Raw genomic sequence first — 22,444 nt, 5'->3', positions numbered from 1 at the left:
CAAATTAAAGGAAGCAAGAGGACTAGGATCCTCTACTTGTAAGGAAAGGATTGTACATTCCTCACACCCCTCCACTAGACATTTAGGAGGGGAGGAGCATTTTAAGCATTAACCATAAGTGAATTCCTCTTAATCATGTGGTGGAGGGTGTGTGAGGGAGCACAATCTTTTACCCTCGCAAGTAAAGGGTTCCAAAAGTACACTTAGAAGAATCATACGAAAGGAAAGATATGTCTAGAGAATAATATTCTATTTGGCTAGTCCTATTTAATTGGACTATGATGACTATCGTTGCTGTTAATAATGAATACATGATTTTAACGTGGTTCAATCGTTGATGTGAAGTCTACGTCCACGGTGAAATCCCCAATCAACTATGTTATGGGGAGAACTTTCATCAATTATAAATAGAGATGGTAGTGTACATGATGTGGTATTTTACAATGAGTGGAGTTCTACAAAGATAGAACTTTACAATGATTAGGACTATTAGTCTTTATGTTGTACTGAAAGACTAATATCCAATAACACTTCCCCTCAAATTGGATCGAAGATGACGTCTGAGGTCAACTTGGACAATAATTTTTGGAATGTTCCCTTGGATAAAGCTTTCGTGAAAATATCTGCAAGCTGCTCTTCACTTATTATGAATGGAGTTGCAATAGTTCCATCTTGGACTTTCTCACGAATAAAATGACAATCAATCTCAATGTGTTTGGTTCTTTCATGAAATACTGGGTTGGAAGCAATGTGAGTAGCTGCTTGATTATCACAGAAGAGCTTCATAGGTTGACTAAAACTGTCAAAACCTAATTCTTGAAGAAGAGATCTAATCCATACCAATTCACTAGTTGTAGATGTCATTGCTCTATACTCAGCTTCAACACTGGAACGTGCAACCACACTTTGTTTTTTACTTTTCCAAGTGACTAGGTTTCCTCCGACAAATACGTAGAAACTAGTAGTTGATTTTCGATCAATAGGATTACCCGCCTAGTCAGCATCAGAGAATCCTTCAATAATAGTGTTCCCATTTTTCTTCATCCATATACCTTGTCCTGGAGATGACTTCAAATAACATAGAATACGGTCTACCAACTCCATATGTCCTTTGGTAGGAGCATGCATGAATTGGCTCACATAACTCACTGAATATGCAATATCAGGTCTAGTAATAGTAAGATAAATTAGTCATCCTACTAATCGTTGAAAACAACCAATATCTTGCACAGGAGTAGAATCACTTACCACTTTGCAATTATAGTCCATGGGAGAATTAGCTGGTTTCACACGCATTTTTCCAGTTTCTTTTAGAAGGTCAAGAGTATACTTCCTTTGACAAATGAACAATCCCTTACTAGAGCTTGCAACTTCAATACCAAGAAAATATCGAAGTTTTCCCAGATCCTTGATATCAAAAGTTTTATCCAAATATTGTTTGAGAGTAGTAATTTCCTGATGATTATCTCCAGTGATAACTATGTCATCGACATAAATTAAGACGACAACTATACCGTCAGTAGTTTTCTTGACAAACATTGAAGAATCTGATCCATTTCTTTTGAATCCAAAAACTATAAGGGTTGTACTTAACTTCTCATACCACGCTCATGGTGATTGTTTAAGACCGTATATTGCCTTCTTCAATCTACAAGCAATACTATCTTGGTTTTTTAAAGGATGACCTGGAGGAATTTCCATGTATACTTCTTTTAGCAAATCTCCTTGTAAGAATGCATTCTTAACATCCATTTGAAAAAGAGACCATTCACAATTGACGGCTATTGACATTAACACTCTTATAGTGTTCATCTTCACTACAGGTGCAAACGTTTCCTTATAGTCAACCCCATATGTTTGGGTATATCCTTTGGCAATAAGCCTAGCTTTGTATCTTTCAATTGTACCATCACTATTGTATTTGGTCTTATAGACCCATCGACAACCAACTGGGTGTACACCATTTGGAAGTGGAACAATATCCCATGTATGATTCTTATCAAGGGCCTTTAGTTCATCTTCCATAGCCTTCATCCATACTGATGAATTTTTGGCTTCAAAATAATTAATTGGCTCCTTATGATCCTCAATGGCAATTAAAAAGGCAACGAATTGAGGAGAAATACGATCATAACAACTATGAGATTGAATGGGATATTTTACTGTATGATATGTTGAAAAGTCTTGCAATCTAATGGAAGGTTTAGAGACTCGAGTTGACCTTCGAACTTGTATAGATGATATCTGCCCATTATCAGGTGGAACCAATATTTGTGGTTCTTCTTGAGTATCAAGATTGTTTTATTGTTCAATGTCATTTGATGAGCTATCTGACATACTTGGTAATGGGGTAGGAGCAAATTCCTGCAAAACAAATTCGTTATAATGATCCATATCCATATTCTCCCCCTGAATTTGACTCTTGCTAGGATAAAACATGTGAGTTTCATTAAAGGAAACATCACGAGAAATAAAAACTTTCTTGGTAGAAAGATTGTAACATTTATAGCCCTTTTGTGATGTCGAGTACCCAAAAAACACACACTTCTGAGAGCGAGGATCAAGTTTACTACCATGCTGTGAGTGAATATAAGCAACACAACCAAAGACTCTAAGATGAGTCATTATAATTGGACGATTATAGAGAACTTCCAATGGAATCTTGAATTGTAACACACTACTTGGAAGGTGGTTAATCAAATAACAACTTGTAAGAACAGCATTAGACCAATAAAATTTAGGAAGATTTCCATGAAAAAGTAAAGAACGGACCACCTCATGAAAATGCCTATTCTTACGTTCAGTAACTCCATTTTGTTGAGGTGTGCCAACACAGGATGTTTGATGCAAAATTCCCATAATTCTGAGATAGGAATGGAAAGAAGTATTTGTATACTCTGTGCCATTATCTGTTCGCAAGATTTTAATACTCGTCTGAAATTGAGTGTGAACCATATTGCAAAAATCTTGAAATATCTGCAGAACTTCATTATTGGATCTCAATAATATAACCACGTGGCTCGTGATTTATCATCAATAAAACTAATGAATAGTTTAAAACCATCTCTAGAATCCACAGGAGAGTGCCAAACATCATAATGCACAATCTCAAAAAAAGTACTAGAAACATGAGTACTGTTCAGAAAGGGCAACCTATGTTGCTTAGCAAAATAACAAGCATCACAACAACTAGAATTAGAAAGGAAAGATGAATTCAAAAAATTTAGAATCCTATCAGAAGGATGGCCCATACGCCAATGCCAAAGTTGGGATTTCTCAGGTTTTCTCAAATAAACCGAAGCACTACTTGGAGAGTCCAACACTTAGAGACCATGTTGCAGGCGACCTTCACCAATCTTCAATCCGGTTCTGCTATCCTGAAATATTACTTTGTCTGTAAAATCACATGGCAATTCAAACTTTCAATGATCCTGCTAACTGATAGTAAATTCATAGACAAAGATGGCACAAACAATGTATCAGTTTTAGTTGAAAATAAATTCAATTTCCCATGTTCTTGAATAGGAACAATGGTGCCATTAGCAACCGTAATAGGAGGGAAGGAGTCCACTTTATCAGTACTCAAATCAGATAAACAATATGAAGAACGACACATATTGTCAGTTGCACTTGAATCCACTATAAAGTAATTCTGAGATAGAGTATAAAGCGCAAGGGGAGTACCAATGGTGTGAGCAACATTGCTTGATTCAGCTACTGGGTGAACAAAACTATTTGATTGAAGGAGCTGTTGTAGTTGAGATGCAATCTGTTCAAGAGAACCCTGAAAATCTGAAGAGCCTGCTTGTGCAACAATTTTTGGATCTGATACTTTAGTGGTGGTCTGATCTTTAGAAGGACGCAAATGAGGGTGCAATTGCCAGCATCGTTCTTTAGAATGACCATCACGATTACAATGATCACAATGATAAGTAGGTCGAGTTCCATGACCTTTTCTACGATGACGACCATAAGAGACTTGATTTCTAGAGCCAGAATTAGGGAAAATATTTGTTTTTGCAACATGGGCAGTAGTCTCATTTTGGTCAGTCCCTGTTTTAGATTCAGATTGCATAACACGTCTTCTAATTTCTTCTCTCTGAATAATTGCACAAACAGTAGTGAATGTGGGAATTTCTGAATTCATAAGTATCTCTGTCTTTTTAAGTCTTCATATTCAGGACGAATATTGGCTAACAGCTGAAAGACACGATCATGCTCATCTCTCTTCATATATTCATCAATAGTTTGGGTTGGTGGACGATATGGACGAAATTCATCCCATTTCTTTTTAAGGTTTTCAAGATGATCAGAAAAAAGACTGAGAAGAGTCTTGCTCAACATGGGCAATCTCTTGTTGTAATTCATAGATTCTAGATGTATTATCTTGTTGCCCATATATGAGTCTCAAAGCATCCCATAGAGATTTAGTTGTTTCAGAGTAAGCAAAAATCTCATATATCTGAAGTTCCATGGGATTAAAAAGCCAAGTTATAACTTGGTTATCATTGGCAAGCCATTCACCATATTTGAGGTCAACAATATCAGGGACTTTGATCTGTCCATTAACATGACCAATCTTAGAACGCCCACCTAAGGCAACGGTTATTGCACGAGACCAGGTCAAAAATTTTCTCTCGTTGAGTAAGGTGGAGGTAAGACGACCAGTGTGTTCGTATGAAACCTTTGGGTCAGTCATGATAAACCCTTTCTCTCTTCTTCTTCTTTTTTTTTTTTTAATTTATTTTTTATTTATTTTTTAACAACCAACCACCAACTAAGCGAATAAGACAAAGTACTCAATTAAGATAAAGCACTTCAACTCCACGTGCAACCCAAACGATTGCTTTGGATTTTTTTTTAAAATTTTTTAAAATAAAATCAGAAAGAGTACTTATCTCTTGTACGGCTTTCCAAAGAAACGTGGTTTCCCAAAAAACTTGTTTTTGCTATGATTTCTGAAGTAGAGGAGTTCGGGAGTTCGAGATTGCCCGGCTGGTGAAGCAAGTCGGTCCAGATTTCTTTTCCACGGCTCGCTATGATGACGCTAGTCAACGATTTCTGAATCGTGTAGTTCTAACGTCGTGTTCTAAAAGGTGAATGACAGCTACGGCGACGACTCAGGGAAGAGAGCACTGCGGCGGTTGATCTTCGCCGAAAAGAAGGGAAAGTAAATGCAAAGCTTCAAGAACAAGTGCACACCGAACAAATCCAAGTGAGCTCTGATACCATGTTAATAATGAATACACGATTTTAACGTTGTTCGATCTTCGATGTGAAGTCTACGTCCATGGAGAAATCCCCAATCAACTATGTTCTTGGGAGAACTTTCATTAACTATAAATAGAGATGGTAGTGTACATGATGTGGTATTTTACAATGAGTGGAGTTCTACAAAGATGGGAACTTTACAATGATTAGGACTATTAGTCTTTATGTTGTACTGAAAGACTAATATCCAATAACAGTTGCATTTCATCCTAACACATAATTTATGAACTGGAACATTAGTCTTTGTTTGTTGTTGTGCTAGATGCTCGTGTGGCTCTCAAATCACAAAACACGGTATTTTTAGGATTCAATGATTGTCATTACAAGGACAAGTGATACCATAGTTGTTGGATCTCGATATCACATTGTAAGATCTGTGAGTTGCATGAGAGATACTCATGCAATAACAAACAAAATTCCACAGAATTAATGTCAAGTATCAAATACTAAAATTTGAAAGAATATGTTAAGAAATCTCTTATATACGCAGCGGATTATCACCAAGAAAGAAAGAGAAGAAAGAAATCAGAGATAAGACACCACAGTTTTACTTGGTTCGGTCAGAGATCTACGTCCAAGGATGAGTTGAGCACTCACCAAGCTCATGCAATCATCAAATAATCAGAGAAGGTGGTTACAGCACTATGATATCTACCCAACAAGAGCCCAAGCATGAGACAAGAAGATGATTAACTAAACAAGAACGAAAGCACCTGTTTACAGCAGCGTTTCCATCCTCTCTTCAAGGCAACCGAATACACCATATACCAGGGATTCTCTCAAGCCTTCAGAAGCAAGCAAGCTTCAACAATCACACTTTAATAGCTCTTGTACCAGCAGCTTCAAGCACAAACAACAAGCATTCGGCCTCTCAAGAAAACTAGAAACCGAAACCAAAGGAGAGAAAGAAGAAAGAGAGGAGAGAGAGTCTATTTGATTGAATGAATCCTCCAAGCCCTAACCCCCAATTCATGTATACAAATAGAGAAAGTGAAAAGACTACCTTGCCCCTTAAACTAATCAATAAGACAACTTAGTCCTATTAACAAGTAAAAGACAAAATTGCCCCTGTACACATTTACAACATTCTCCACCTTGACTTAATTATTTTGCCGATGCATAAACCTGAGAGTAAACACAACCCATCAAATAAAAACAAAAAAGAAATGTAAAGCAAATTATAGAGATAATAATTTCAATGAGTTTAAGGCAGACTTAAACTTATCAACAGGTACAACCTTAGTCATAATATCTGCAGGGTTAATAGAAGTATCTATCTTACATATATCAATTAAACTCTTAGCAATTATATCTCTAATGAAATGCAACTTTACATCAACATGCTTTGTTTTTTCATGAAACACACTGTTCCTAGCAAGACACAAAGCACTTTGGGAATCACAATAAACAAGAGAATGCAAGTCATGAAAACCAAGCTCCCCTAGAAGCCCCTTAAGCCACATGCATTCCTTAACTGCTTCAGACAAGGCAATGTACTCAGCCTCAGTGGTTGAAAGTGACACCACATGTTGGAGTGTGGACTTCCAACTCACCAGACTTCCACCAATAGTAAACAAGTATCCAGTTATGGATCTTCTCTTATCCAAATCAGATGCAAAATCAGAGTCACAATATCCAATAATGCCTAACTTATTAACACAAGAATTATCATAAACAATCTTATAAGATGCAGAAATTTTCAGATATCTCAACAACCACATAACTGCATCCTAATGTGAATCACATGGCCTACTCATGTATCTACAAACAAGACCAACAGAGTATGCTATATCAGGTCTACAACAAACCATAGAATACATGAGACTACCAACACATTCTTGATATGGTCTATCAGTTACAGCAACATTAGAATCCATTCTAAGTTTGAAATGAGCACCAAGAAGAGTATTAACAGTTATAATATTATCATGTCCAAACTTGTTAACAAGTTTATGAATATAACCAACCTGAGACAAGGTCAAAACACCATTAGGCTTATCCCTATGAATATCAATCCCAAGAATCCTTTTAGTAGTCCCTAAATCTTTCATTTCAAACTCAGATTTCAACATAGACTTAAGTTTACAAATCTGAGATTTATCCTTTGATGCAATAAGCATGTCATCAACATAAAGTAAAAGATAAATGAAAGAATTAGTGCTAAACTCACAATAATAAACACAATTATCATAAGAGCTTCTCTTGTAACTATCCTTGAGCATGAATTCATCAAATCTTTTATACCATTGCCTAGGTGATTGTTTTAAGCCATACAATGATCTTAACAACAAACAGACCTTAGTCTCACTCCCCTTCACAACAAAGCCCTCAGGCTGAACCATATATATTTGCTCATCTAACTTACCATTCAAGAATGCAGTTTTAACATCCAATTGTTCAAGTTCAAGATCAAAGAGAGTAGCAAGGGCAAGAAGAACTTTAATAGAAGTATGTTTCACAACAGGTGAAAACACTTCATTATAATCTATTCCCTCAACTTAAGAATACCCCTTAGCTACTAATCTTGCCTTATACCTAGGTTGTTCTACACCAGGAATACCAGCCTTAAATTTATAAACCCACTTACAACCAATTAGTTTCTTTCATTTGGGTCTATCAACAGGAGTCCAAGTCTGATTTTTCATCAAAGATTCCATTTCATCTTCCATGGCAACAAGCCAAAGCTTGCTGTCCCCACATTCAAGAGACTCTTTATAGGTTCTAGGCTCACATCTCTCAAGCTGGTCAGCTACATTAAGAGCATAAGAAATCAGATTTGGACTAGCATTAAATTCACACATATTAGCATATCTAGAAGACCTCTTAATCTCTCTTTTAGACCTATCTCTAGCCAATAAATAACCATCTAAAGAATCTCATCTTTAAGCTCTTCTTTAAGCTCTTCTTTAACCTTTAAAGAACCACTACCAGCTTCTAGATCATCATCCTCAACCTTAGGATCATATTCATCAATCTCACTCTCAGATTTATCCCCTAACTCCACCTCAAATATGGTCTTGTCTAGATCATGGGAGTTAGATCTAACACTTGATGAATCAACTTTCAGAAATTCAAGTTCATTGAATTTAACATCTCTACTAATTACAATCTTCTTATCTTGTAAGCACCAAAGCCTATATCCTTTAACACCTAAAAGATACCCTAGGAAGACACACTTCCTACCCCTAGGCTTAAGTTTACCCTTGTTTTGATGAACAAAACAAACACAACCAAAGGGTTTTAACATATTGTAATCAGTATGTATTTTACTCCACCTAAAATCAGGTGTTTCAAAGTCAATAGAGGAACAAGGAGATTTGTTAATGACATAACAAGTTGTACTAGCAACTTCAGCCCAAAATTTCTTACTTAGGCCAGATTCAATCAACATGCATCTAACTCTATCCATGATTGTCCTATTCATCCTCTCAACCACTCCATTCTGCTGAGGAGTATAGGTGCATGTTCTATGTCTATTAATACCATGTTCCTTACAAAAAATTAGAAACTTTTCATTCACAAATTCAAGACCATTATCAATTCTAAGTTTCTTGATTTTCTTTTCAGTTTGATTTTCAACCAAAACTTTCCACTCTAGAAATTTATCAAAGACAGCTGATTTTTCCCTAAGAAAATACAGCCAAGTCTTTCTAGAGTAATCATCAATAATAGACAAGAAATATTGGGCACTAGAAAGAGACAAGGGTACATTTGGACTTCCCCACAAATCAGAATGTATATATTCAAGCACATTAGAGGTCTTATATGAAGAATGAGGGAATTTAGTCTTATGGAGCTTACCCATGGCACACACATCACAAAAAGTCAAAGGGCTAAATTTCTTAAGGCTTATCTGGCCACTTTTATACAAGTGTCCAAACCCCTTACTACTTATATGACCCAATCTTTTATGCCAAAGCTCCACCTCACTAAGAACCCCACTAGAGACTGATGCAACCCCTAAAACTACACTTCCATTTAAGAAGTATAAACCATTCTTCAAATCAGTAATTAGAATTACACTACTACCCCTCATAACCCTAAGAGAACCATCCCTAGAGGTGTAATGAAAACCCCTAGTATCAAGCTGACTCAAGGACAGTAGGTTTCTCCTAAGTCCTGGTACATGTCTCACATTTTCTAGATCTCTAACAGTCCCATCATTCAATCTTAGTCTAATTGATCCAATCCCCACAACATCACAAGCGTGATCAATACCCATTAATACTTTACCACCTCTAAAGGACTCAAAAGTGATAAACCACTCCCTTCTAGGAGTCATATGAAAGGTACAGCCTGAATCTAAAATCCAAGCATCATGATCACTACAAGGGGAAACCACTAGTGCATCACTAGTCACATCAATTGTAATATCCAGCCCTATTCTAACCTTGACCCTGACCCGGATCCACTGTTGTATTCAGGTCCGAGGACCCGAAGCGATGGAAGAAGAGATTTATTGACCATCCTGATTGATGATCATGATTCGGAGACCGAGCCCATGGACATTGACAATGATACCCCTTGCTTAAATGCATTGTCAGTGTTTAAGGAAAGTCTGCGCATCGGAGAAGATTAATATGGTTGATGTACCAAATGACCTCCTGTGCACAATCCGAAGGTATTCCCCTAAACTAGACTTCTTGATTGAATTGTGGAAGAAAACCTCACTCAATTTGACCTTGTATAGCCTTTCAAATCCCTACTTGAAGTTGCTGTTCTAAACCTGAGTTTTCTGCTGAAAATATTTTGGTCGATCATTTTGGTCGATACCATCGACCAAGGACCATCGACCAAAATGTCCCAGTCTGCCAAGTTAATGATTCCATGGAATATTCCTTTTCTATTTAATATGACCTCGAGCCTTGAGCCTTTTGCAATCATTTTTCTCACAGGAACGTGGGGAGAGCTTCCCAAAGCAGCTCCTTGGTTAGTGTGAAGGGTATCTCATCAAAGACACTTATTTTATCATTGATTCTTGTCTTCATCTTCCACACTAAGGTATGACTCTTCATTCCACTATCTACCCTACCATTTTCTACTCTTTTCTATTGTCATCTTGCTGATGGGACATTTGGAATGGTGCTGCAACCTTGCAACCACCACTCCAAGTGCCTACTCATGCTCAATCCATGATTCCCTTAGCCATTCATTGATGCTAATGCTTATATCTCATGCCTAGCATATGTATTCCATGATTTACCTATTAACATCATACCATTTGATGTCAAACTGAGCTATAGAGTGTATTATGTTCATGTTTAACATTGCCATATGATTCCAATCGAATTTCTATTAGTTCCTCTAGCTATTGCATGCTATTCCTCATCAATGCAATCAATTCCAACTCATGCCATGATGTTTATCACTTGAACTTGATAGCTCAAATTGGGGCTTTTTAATTAGACCATTGGATTGGGTTAATTCCTTGATTTATAGTGTCCTACTACTGTTGTTAAGTATGCCTCCAAGTTTCAGATTGATCCGAACATCAGAAGACTCATTTCGGACCAAAATCCCTAAAATCCACTATTCTGCCCGAGGACAATTTTGGTCGATACTTTTGGTCGATACCATCGACCAAGACCATCGACCAAAGTTGTTTGCTTGACAACAACCTTGGTCGTTTTGACCCAAATGACATCCGATCTTCCCGACTTCTTTTCTAACTTATTATTGATGTTTGTTTAGGGCCTTAACAATTCTATTGGACTATTCTTGGTATTCTCAATTCATCATCAACTCATCCAAGGTAAGGATGGTTATATCCATAAACATATAAGTCATCAAATATTGAATTGTGCTTTATTCAAAGAATGAAATCCCTAAATTTCTTTCAATCATTATGATACTGTTACATATGTGTTAGAACAATAACATTTAAAGCTTTATACATTTGTTGTGTTACTTTATCATTTTGATTTGCTTATGTTTATAATGATTCGTTTCAATATCATGATTTGATTACTATTATGAATATGCATTGGATGCATGAGAAATGATGAGATTTGATGTGTGATTGCTTACGTATGACTTGGGATTGGAGGGTGTCCTCACGACACTTCGTCCTTGGGCATCGGAGGGAATAGTATGGGATGTTCTCCGATGGTGCCTATCGACACTCTCCCGAGTTATTGGATGACATACATAGGATTGTCTAGTTGTGTGGCTAGGTTCATCCTTGTCGTGTCAGACCCGAATCGGAAGGGCATTGAGACCGAACAACCCGTGGTAGTGTATGGTTGGATGGGCGCTCTAGGCTGGTAGCCAATCCGGTAGGGGACATAAACCATGCTATAGATACCTGAAAGGGGCCATTTATTGGTAAAGTTGCATATGGATAGACTTGGGCTCACGGGCGCTCAAGACCGGTAACCAATCCGTGAGAGGACGTGAGAGCTTCCCGTTTACTATATGTGGATGACCAATAGGGTTGATGAGTCCGAAATCCGGGATTTCGCTGACTCTAGTGTGAAGGATACCGGAAAGGATCGCCGGGGGCGAGGAATGGACGTATCTGAATCGACTTGACCGACTGAGTAGATGACTTGCATTGGGCTAGGCTTTACTGTGACATGTGCCAGTACTTGACCAAATGGTGATGTGAGAGAGCGGTGACCGATCCCCTTACCATGGTTTTTGATGACTTTACCGACCTTCCCCGGGCATTCCCAAGATATGGAAATGGGAGAGTGACTGACGACCCAGAGAAGTACGGTGCTATGACTAAAAGCATGTCTACCTTAGAGACCAGCATTCATAGAGTTAGGCTCATATCTACATCATATGTTCCATATGACATTGCATTATTATATGTTCTGAATGTATATGACTTCTAATTATGGAATAACTTCCTTGCTGAGTTCTTCGAACTCATTCCTTTTGTGCAAATGTTTTAGATTACATTCCAGGTACCGAAGATTACGATGGCACCTCCTATGAGGCGGACTATGATTCCGCATACTACCCTCCGGGTAGTGGCGTCGGTGAGGATCCATACATTGGAGCCGAGGAGGATTACTATCCGCACCAGGGTTAGCCCCACAGTTGTGCGGGAGCGGCAGCGCTGTGTTTACTTCATCCGTACTGTTGAGGAGACTACCATTAGTATAGAAGAAACCCTAGCATAGTGCCCCATTCCCCTGGTGTATTTGTGGAACCTTGGATATTGTAATTAACTTGTCTTTGAATTATTATGGTGATATTCGGATATGTAACTAACTTGATTTACTTCTTTTCCGCTGCTCTGAGAAGGTGGCTACCACACCTTCTCACCCTTTATGATTTTAATCACACTTTATTATTATCTATATTCCGTACTCTGATTTAGTTACTCTTATCTTATTCATGATACTTGGTATTAGCTGTTTTTACCATTGATTATTACTGTTCATGATTGTGTTACCGTGTATGTGGGAGGCATGGACCTCAGATCATTGATCCTTGGACTGTGGATCACATCCCGGGTATTCCAAATGGGGTACTGGCTAGGTGGATGTGACATCAACTACATGTGTAGCCTCCATTCTCTCATTTCCATTCTCATTTTGCATCTTTTGAAGTCTCTCTCTACAATACTATCTAATATGTCCTTCTTTCTTACAATAATAACAAACCCTCCTATTATTATTAAACTTTCCATTAAAATTCTGATTTGCACTTGCAGTAGTGTTCTTTGCAACAAACTTCTTCTTTTTCTTATTATTATTATTGAACTTCTTCTTAGTTTCATACACACTTCTATTGTCAAAATTAACATACAAGCCCTCAGTAACATGCTTTACCTTCCTCTCAATTTTCAATTCTATATCCCTAATTTTAAATGCTTCCATCACATCATCAAGGGTTATAGACTTTCTACCATATTTTATAGCATTCTTAACACCAACATGAGAATCAGGCAAAGATTTCAATAATAGGACAGCAAGGGTATTATTAGATAACTCTTCATCCAAATCAGCCAAATCACATGACGATTTATAAAAGTCCTCTACATTATCAGTTAGAGACTTAGAAGCATCCATTTTGAAACTAAATAATTGTTTTTTCAATAAGGTAACATTAGGTATAGATGCAACCATATAGAGTTGTTCAAGTTTAAGCCAAACCTGGGCTGCAGTCTTACAATCTCTTACCCTTCTCATCACGGTGTTACTCAAGTGCAAAATGATAGTACTATAGCACATATCTTGCATATCTTCCTTTTCTTCATCAGTCATGGACTAGGAGATCTCTTTATCAGTAAAGCCTTATGACATTTGTTTTGAACAAAGATAGCATGCATTCTATTCTTCCATACCATATAATCTCCCTTAATTACCATCAAATTTCTCCAACTCATACCGGGTTGAGGCCATGACAAAAGAATAAAATAATAACAGTTAGAATTTATCTAACAAATTAGATTAGTAACACTTTAGATATTAACAACTTAATCAATTTTAGACTTTAAACAAACAAGTTTTGAAATTATGATAGTCAAGAAATATCATAAATAATACAAGAAGTATAGTAACAGATTAATCAAGAACAACAGAATACAAATGAAGTTTAACAATAACAGAATCTTATTCAACAGTATGCAATAACCAGAAAAAACTAGAAAATTGTAAACTATAATCAGTTTATAATCTAAACAAATCATAATAAATTTTATATCAAATTATAAACACCAACAAACCACAAATCTCATATATCTAAACTGATTATCATAAAATCCCCAATTCAATTTAAAGAAACCCTAGGAACCGAATCAGGCTAGGAGTCAGACAGTCAAATAAACCACAAATTGAATCAATAAACAGGGGAATTTTATTGCAAACAATACCAATTAGATATATATATAAAATAGCCCTCAACCAATTTTGAATAAAACCATAATATAGAGTTTCGGCCAATGCTAGGGTTTACCAGAAAGAATTGAACCGTAGCATGAGAAGATTGAGAATGAGTTAATAGATTTGCATATAATGTTTGATGCTAACAGAAACACAAATTAACAAAAGTAATTTAGGTTAACCAAGAGTTAACAGATTCAGCCAAGAAACGAAACCGGGCTTTGATGCCAAACTGTTAAGAAATCTCTTATATACGCAGCGGATTATCACCAAGAAAGAAAGAGAAGAAAGAAATCAGAGATAAGGCATCACAGTTTTACTTGGTTCGGTCAGAGACCTACGTCCAAGGATGAGTTGAGCACTCAGCAAGCTCATGCAATCATCAAATAATCAAGAGAATGTGGTTACAACACTGTGATATCTACCCAACAAGAGCCCAAGCATGAGACAAGAAGAGGATTAACTAAACAAGAACGAAAGCACATGTTTACAGCAGCGTTTCCATCCTCTCTTCAAGGCAACCTAATACACCATATACCAGGGATTCTCTCAAGCCTTCAGAAGCAAGCAAACTTCAACAATCACACTTCAATAGCTCTTGTACCAGCAGCTTCAAGCACAAACAGCAAGCATTCGGCCTCTCAAGAAAACCAAAAACCAAAACTAGAGGATAGAAAGAAGAAAGAGAGGAGAGAGAGTCTATTTGATCGAATGAATCCTCCAAGCCCTAACCCCCAATTCATGTATACAAATAGAGAAAGTGAAAAGACTACCTTGCCCCTTAAACTAATCAATAAGACAACCTAATCCTATTAACAAGTAAAAGACAAAATTGCCCCTGTACACATTTTATATATATATATATATATATATATATATATATATATATATATATATATATATGGATTAAACATATTAAAGCTCAAAAGTTAAGAGTAGCCTTGTGTAAAATTGCCCGAGAAAATCATTTAAGATGGCATGACCTTATCCAATGGAGACCTTAAGATATACTAGTACAAGGGAGTGACTAGTCTTAGATTAAAAGATCTAATTCAACCATGGGTGAGCTTATAATGACCCCAAGAGAGGTTGTGAAGAAAAATATTCAAGGCCTTAACCATATTTTGCCAATATAGGTTTTATTTATTTTTTATTTTTTGGGGTGGGGTGAAATTGAGGTTCGTTGGGGCTAACTTATTCATACATTGACTACATCCTCAAGGAGATATCTATTACATATAATTTATGGTAAATATCACTTACCTCCCCTCTTAGCTGAACAAATAGCACTTACACCCCCTCTTAGTTGGATAATATCACTTACTCCCTCTTACCTAGCAAATATATCAAACACCTCCCCTATGTTAACTTTTTCGGTTAAATTTAACTTTTACCGTTAAATATTTTTCTAAAACCCCAAACTATCCTTGGGTAAAAATATTTTTTTATTTTAAACCCTAAATTGTCGTAATCACCTTAACGGTTCAAATACTAAATTACCCTCAATTAAAATAATTATTAAAAGCCAAAACTAAAATCCAAATTATCTTTAGTTATTAAAAGCCCAACATACCCCTTTTTCTTTTTTTAATAATTATCAAACAATTAAAAAAACCCAAGATAGTAGTACGTGTTTAATTTTATAAACATAGCCTTTCTTTTTTATTGCATTTTTAATTTTACTTGATAGTAGTACTTTTTTTTTTAATTGTTTGATAAAAAAAATTTTAAAAAAAGGGCATGTTGGGCTTTTAATAATTAAAGATAATTTGGGTTTTTAATAATTATTTTAATTGAGGGTAATTTAATATTTTAACTGTTAGGGTGATTACGACAATTTAGGGTTTAAAATTAAAAAAAAAAATTTAGCCAAGGGTAGTTTGGAGTTTTAGAAAAATATTTAACGGTAAAAGTTAAATTTAATCGAGAAAATTAACAGAGGGGAGGTGTTTGATATATTTGCTAGGTAAGAGGGGAGGTAAGTGATATTATCCAACTAAGAGGAAGTATAAGTGTTATTTGTCCAGCTAAGAGGGGAGGTAAGTGATATTTACCATATAATTTAAATACAAGGTAGAACTTTCCCACTAACTTTGAGGATATTCAAACTTGATCTCATACTATGAGGCGCTAGTCTTTGCCAACTGAGCAACCCCTCAAGGTTTGTATATCATTGTTTTTTTTTTTTAATTAATTATAAAAATGAGACTTTATATTAATATAAATAAATAGAATATATACAATAATACATGATTAGATTCTAAAGAATCTACGACCCTGTAGCTCTTCTACAACATATTGAGAGAGTTAAGCAAGCAAAAAGAGAGGATTCAACAAAATTTCTTGGTCCGCCATAGCCAATTTGGCTAAATAATCCGCGCACCTATTAGTTTCCCTTACTCGATGCACCAAAATACACTCCTAAAACAAAGATCTCAAGTGAAGAATATTATGAATAATGTATAATATCCCTCAATGTGGGCGGTAATTACCCAATAAAGTCCTAAATGCCACTTGGGAGTCTGAATGCACCAAAACCTTATTACAGCAGTATTGCTATGCAAATTGCAGACCACACCGAATTGCAAGCATCTCAACATGAAAAACACCCACATTAGCACAACCATCAGAACAAACAAAAATAACATCACCTCTGTAATTCCGAGCCATAGCACCATACCCTCCAATATGTCCCTGGAGAGAACCGCCACAATTGATCAGGATCCAACCCATGGCGGTGGTAGCCAATAATGGACAAAACTCTTGACCTAGGCAAAAGAAACCGAAATACCCCGAATTAGAGAAGAACTGTCTTTGTCTTGGGCAATCCTCCACCACTAGCTTTGCAAACTGAAACCGTAATCGGGTCATCTTAGCCACTAAGTAAAAGATATCGAGGTCACTCCGAGAATCTTGTTGAAAGGTACGATAATTCCTTTCCTGCCATAGAAAGTAGATCATGTTAACAAAGCTGAATCGTCTCACATCAATCAAGCTATCGGATCCCTCGATCATCTTCTGATGACTCTTGTACCATACATTTAAGAGGAGGCCCATCTCTAAACACTAATGAGTTGAAAACCCTCAAGCAATGGAAGAACCGGACTCCCAATATATTGGATATGTAAAATAGTCAGACTAATTAATTTGGGTCATCCGGTCAGACCGTTTTAACACGCATCATTTACGACTCCCATCACACCAGTGGAATGAATCAGCAATTCATCCGGTCGCCAGATTCGCGTTTGTATTTTTTCTGGTAGAACCGTAGAAGATTCTCGTTTGTATTACACGGGTATCGCATCGAATAAAAAACTATAAACCTGATACGAGAGAACGGTGAACAACTATAAATTTCCGTTCTCGTCAGGAAATGAGAAATCTGAATCGAACTGTTTCTTGGTTTCATCAATTTTTCTCATGGATGAGCTTCCACCGGTCTTACTGCTGGAGATACTAAACCGAGTCAGTGATTTCTCTGATGTAGCTCAATGTAGACTCTCTTGTAAAACCCTAAATTTCCTCTCCTACGATGTTCAGTCGTTTAAGCTATTTTGTTCTTACGATCGTTACTTGAAATCGAAAGCACCGGAGACGAAAGCTTCCGTTACTCCATTCAAGAAAATTGTCAAACAAGTTCTCCAGAGTTTGAATAATATTGAATCTGTAGCTATTGGTGTTGAGAAGCCGTTTCGTGGGTTATCTGATGAAGATAATGGAGACGACGAATCCGATGATCTCTACCTCTCTGATGTCAATTTTGTATCAGAATGGCTGCCGGGAATTTCTGGAGGCTTGAAGTCGCTATCGTTTTCCGATTTCTGGATTCAATCTTGCTGGCGACATTCTGAGGTTCTTTCTCAAATTTCGTCATGCTGTAAGTCTAATGGGTTTCATACTTTCATCTCTCTCTTGCAATTTTACCGAAAGAAGGGGAAAATAAATAAAACTGCCACCTTGGTATTAGAAATCTTCGTATGTTACCTAATTGCCACCCCAAGAACCCAAGAATAGCATATTTCAATTATGATTCCGCTCCCCGAAAGAAATAATAATATCCCAGAGAATAAATTAGACTTTACCAACTAGAAGTTCACTTCATAATAATGCTACACATCTTAAAAGTTCAGATCTGAATAGGTGTTCAGCATCAATGAATCCTCACATCAATTATATGGGTAATTGATGCAGAGAAGTCGCCTAAATGAGTTATTTGATTAGAAAAAAATGTTGGGTTTGGTTACAATAAATATGCATAGAAAGTAGGAAAATAAGACCTATTTCATTAGTTCAGTTAGAGTCTTGTTTAGAGTGAGAACCTGTCATTTTTTAAAATTTTATATGTTTTACCTACTAGTTAAGGAAAGGGCAAAAGCCTTACCTGCTTTAGTGTTTATATAAGTGTTTTTTTTTTTTTTTTTTTTTTTTGGGGGGGGGGGGGGAGATCTACAGCCTTGAGCAGGAATTGATTAATGAAATTAGTTTGAGCCTTTTCTTTTATTTTGTGAAACTCAATGGCTGTCAGATGTGGTGCTATTGGTGAGACCTCAATCTGAGGTGGACTACTTTATCTTCTTATTCCCTTTCTGGTTTCTTGCTTTCCTATATTTTTATTTTATTGGTCTGAAATTTACTGCATGTTATCACTTACGACTGCAAAGCAAGCTATAGGGAATGATCTTTTATGGCTTCTGATAAGTGTACTTGCAACATTTACCACCTTCCTCCAAAAGGAGATATGAGCATGAAAACTATACCAGCTTGTATCATACTCTGGAGGACAGACACGAAGTCATATACTGGTTGATAGGATAAATTCATTTAAATGCACCTAGTCAGATCATCTTATCATTAAGTCTATCTATTTGGTTCACGTCACCACAAAATTAGATTCCAAATTTCCTATCTGGGGCCAAAACTCAGGAGGCTGTTGTCATATATGGTTTTGGTCAGTTAAAAATGTCCAGTCAGAAGATGCTTCACAGCATATTTACTTCAGTAAACATATGTTTGGGTGGGTGTTCTCAATCTGGTTTTTGTAAATAAAAATAAAGTGCTTCACAAGTTTATCAGTGGTCCCCTGAGTTCAAGTCCTAAAACAGCCTCTCTGTGAAAGCTGAGTAAGGCTGTGCATGTTATGACCTTCACAGACCCCAAACTGGCTGGAGCCTTGTTTATTGGGAATGCCCACCAAGGTTCAAATACTTGTCTCAGCTTGGTTAAAATGACCAAGTCTCAAGACCTCAGCCAGTTTGTATTTCTCTGCTTTCTTTTTTTTCTTTTTTTTTTGTGGGGGGGGGGGCTTCTGAATGATGTTTTCGTGGGGAAATGGCTACAGTAGGTCTCAAAGCTCTAAGGAAAGCCTGTGTTGGGCATTAAAAATGTATTAATAGTCAACTTGTAAAAAACACCTGCTTTGATGTTTTGGATTTATGTCCTTGGTCAGTAGTAAACATTGTAAATTTTGCATGTTCTACTCCTTTGTTCAAGTGCTATTAGACATAGTTATTATTTAATAAATGTATTAAGACTCAGTTATTTCAGAAATAGTTGAATTATTTGAAGTTTCTACTGCAAACCATAAAATGCAATAAAGAGTTCACAGTGCTTAAATGGACATCTAACCAATTGCAGTGAATAATACATTAGTCATAGTAATAGACACCTCGTTACCCTAGTCTTCCATGTATCAACTCCCATCTCCGACAGTACAATACTATTATGTGATTACCTGTTGAGGAGTTCAAGATTTTGATATATTTAGACATTTTGCCAAAATTTCATTGAGGTTATTGAAGTATTAAAATTTTAGTTGAGTTATTCGAAATCGTTTATGTAGTGTATTCTCAACATTTTCTACTTGGCACCTACATGCCATATAGGGTGGGCAGAAAAAGGGCGAACTGGTGCCCAAGGTTTCTCCCAGGCAGGGGGTTGGGGGTGGATAGTTTTCCTATGCAGTCTTACCCCAATGATTTTTGCTGGAGGCTGTTTTGATGCCTGGACCTCAGGGTTACAACTATGATCCACCAACTATCGCGCCAAGGCCCGCCCCTTGGGTCATCCATTTTGAATTCCAATAATTCTATTCTGTTTGATAATGGCAGGTTGCTGTCTCATATTATGTGATGACCAAACTATGTAAGCTCTTTACCAAGTCTTGATATGCATTTTGCAGGTCACAATCTTCATAAGTTAGAGCTGAAGAATGCTTGGCTGTCAGTGAAGGGCTTGAAACCAATGCCAATGCTCACAAGTTTGACACTTGAATATGTAAGATTGGATGATGAGGACCTAGACAAGGTGAACCAATGCTTCCCCTCACTACATGTTCTTAGTCTTATTGGTGTTGGAGGGCTTAAAGAACCCAAGATACATCTCTTACAACTTAGAACTTGTCATTGGACAATATCCAATGCTCCAACTTCTTTGACTATACATGCCCCTAACCTTACTTCTCTCGCATTGAACTGTGTCGAGCCAAGGAGTCTAGTTCTTGAAGCACCATTGCTCTCCATGCTCTATCTTTGCATCCAAGGAACAAATAAATTTGGATTGGCTTGCTCATCTCATTTGAAGTTCCTTTACATTGAAACTGCTGATATTTGCATCCTTGGACAGCTGTTAAAATATGGCAAAACAGTTAAAACTTTGGTGGTGGATTCACCTGCATTGGTCAAATTAGTTGGAGTTGGTGGAGAGGTTGGCTTTGAGGCTTTATCAAATGCTTTTCCAAATGTGTGTGCTCTTGAATTGGGATCTAGGTCATGGTCAGCATTAGAGATGTCTTTCCGTATGAGACCCTTGAATGATGGGATGAAGAATTTGAAAAAACTGATGGCATATTTAAGGTTATCAGAATCTGGAGTCACATGTTCATTCATTTTCTCTCTACTTGATCAATGCACTAACTTGTCAGATGTGGCACTGCTCATCCACCGTGATTCCAGTTTTGATGTTGCAAGCCAACTCAGGTCAAGATGTATGAAAGATTTTCCTAAAGTAAGGTGGAGATGGGGGGCTTGGAAAGAGGAAACAGAAGATACTTGGATCTCTTAGCCTCCATACAAATGAAGAACTAATCAAGTTCCCTCATTTTTGTAGAGGGATATACTTAGTTTCTATGATCTTGCTTTTGAAGAGCCCTCATGTACTGCAAAGTCTGGTTATAAGCACAGTATCATAACACTAGATGCACATAAACAGATCTGAAAACTGTCCCCTGACTAATTTCAGTTGCAGATAAGCAGAGTCACCCTCTGTGCATGGATAGCCATCAAATTCTCCCGGGGAAGAGAGAGGACAGTCAGATATGGTTGCAAAACTGTATATGTGCCCCCTCCTCTTTCATGTATCTCATAAAAAAGTAGAATATGCTATTATGCTTGTATAGATGCCCAAGGATTAAGGGATCAGACGAAATATATGAAAATGGTGAAGAAATGTTTAGCTTATGGGAAGCATCATTTTCTTTTCTTATTTCAGGTAAGATAATGTGTAACTGTTGTTGGATCTTCCCCTGTACTTGCTGTGTCAAGTTGGCAATCTTTTAAATGTGTTGTAAGTGATTAAAAAGTTTGCTCTTATAAAAAAGTAAGAATAATTGAAAATTTTCCAATTCCTATTTTTTTACTGTAATATGCTTGTAAACTACCAAATATGTCCTCTTTTATTTTGTGTTTTTCCATTATATCTCTCCTCCAATGCATGAAACTTGTATTGTACTATTGTGGACAACTCCTTCCCTAGAATTATAGATAGATTTCTTTTTCCTTGGATTAGAGGGCTCTTAACAAATTGGTATCAGAGTATTGATGATCTGAGGGATACGACATGGCATTGTCTTCGTTTTCTGGTGACAGAGAAGTGCAAGAATGGTGACTGGAGGTTTTGCTTGAAAAACTAGATCGAAGATAAGTGATGGTTAGAAGTGACACTCCAATACTTGAAAGGATATGCGTTGGATTGGGTATACGATAGATCTTGGTCAGATTTACTTGGCCGAACTTCAAGAAGGTGTTGATTATTGATTTTAGTGATGGGAAGAATGCAAATTCTAAGAATGGAGATGAAGATTCCCCATATTAATTCCCATTGGTTTTTGGTGAGGAGGAATCCCAGTACCACATCGTACAAGTGCAGGGATTGGCCGCTGGTTGTGACCGATTAGTTGCAGGGGTTGTTTCTCGCCGAACCAAGAGAAAAAAAAAGCCAAAGAGAGGCATGATGGGTGAGGCTAATGTTCCTAGCATTGGAATGAAAATTGATGGTGAAAAGAGGAGTCGAAGGAAGATTGGAGCAGCTGGCAGGAAACACCAGGCGGCGGCCAGGGCTTC

At 37.0% G+C, this 22,444-nt stretch overlaps 1 protein-coding gene across 1 annotated transcript; it reads left to right on the top strand.

Annotated features, from left to right (window-relative positions):
- Positions 1 to 17,421: 17,421 nt before the first annotated feature.
- Positions 17,422 to 21,726, top strand: LOC149011532 (F-box/RNI-like superfamily protein). The gene is made up of 2 exons (XM_089164383.1): positions 17,422 to 17,985; positions 20,287 to 21,726. The coding sequence occupies exons 1-2, from the start codon at positions 17,529 to 17,531 to the stop codon at positions 21,165 to 21,167; spliced, it is 1,338 nt and encodes a 445-aa protein (XP_089020509.1). The 5' UTR covers positions 17,422 to 17,528; the 3' UTR covers positions 21,168 to 21,726.
- Positions 21,727 to 22,444: the final 718 nt, after the last annotated feature.

This window comes from Hakea prostrata, chromosome 7, assembly GCF_041222555.1.
Source record: "Hakea prostrata isolate BN-2017 chromosome 7, UWA_Hpros_2, whole genome shotgun sequence".
NCBI classification, from domain to species: Eukaryota; Viridiplantae; Streptophyta; class Magnoliopsida; order Proteales; family Proteaceae; genus Hakea; species Hakea prostrata.
Note: the sequence above shows the minus strand (reverse complement) of the source record. Positions and strands in the feature narration are given on the sequence as shown.

What these genes read in the sequence shown, in the direction of transcription:
- LOC149011532 (XM_089164383.1), top strand. Translation starts at nt 17,529, where the DNA reads ATGGATGAGCTTCCACCGGTCTTACTGCTGGAGATACTAAACCGAGTC. An exon ending in TTCTCAAATTTCGTCATGCT is followed by an intron (nt 17,986 to 20,286) that starts GTAAGTCTAATG and finishes TGCATTTTGCAG; the next exon opens with GTCACAATCTTCATAAGTTA.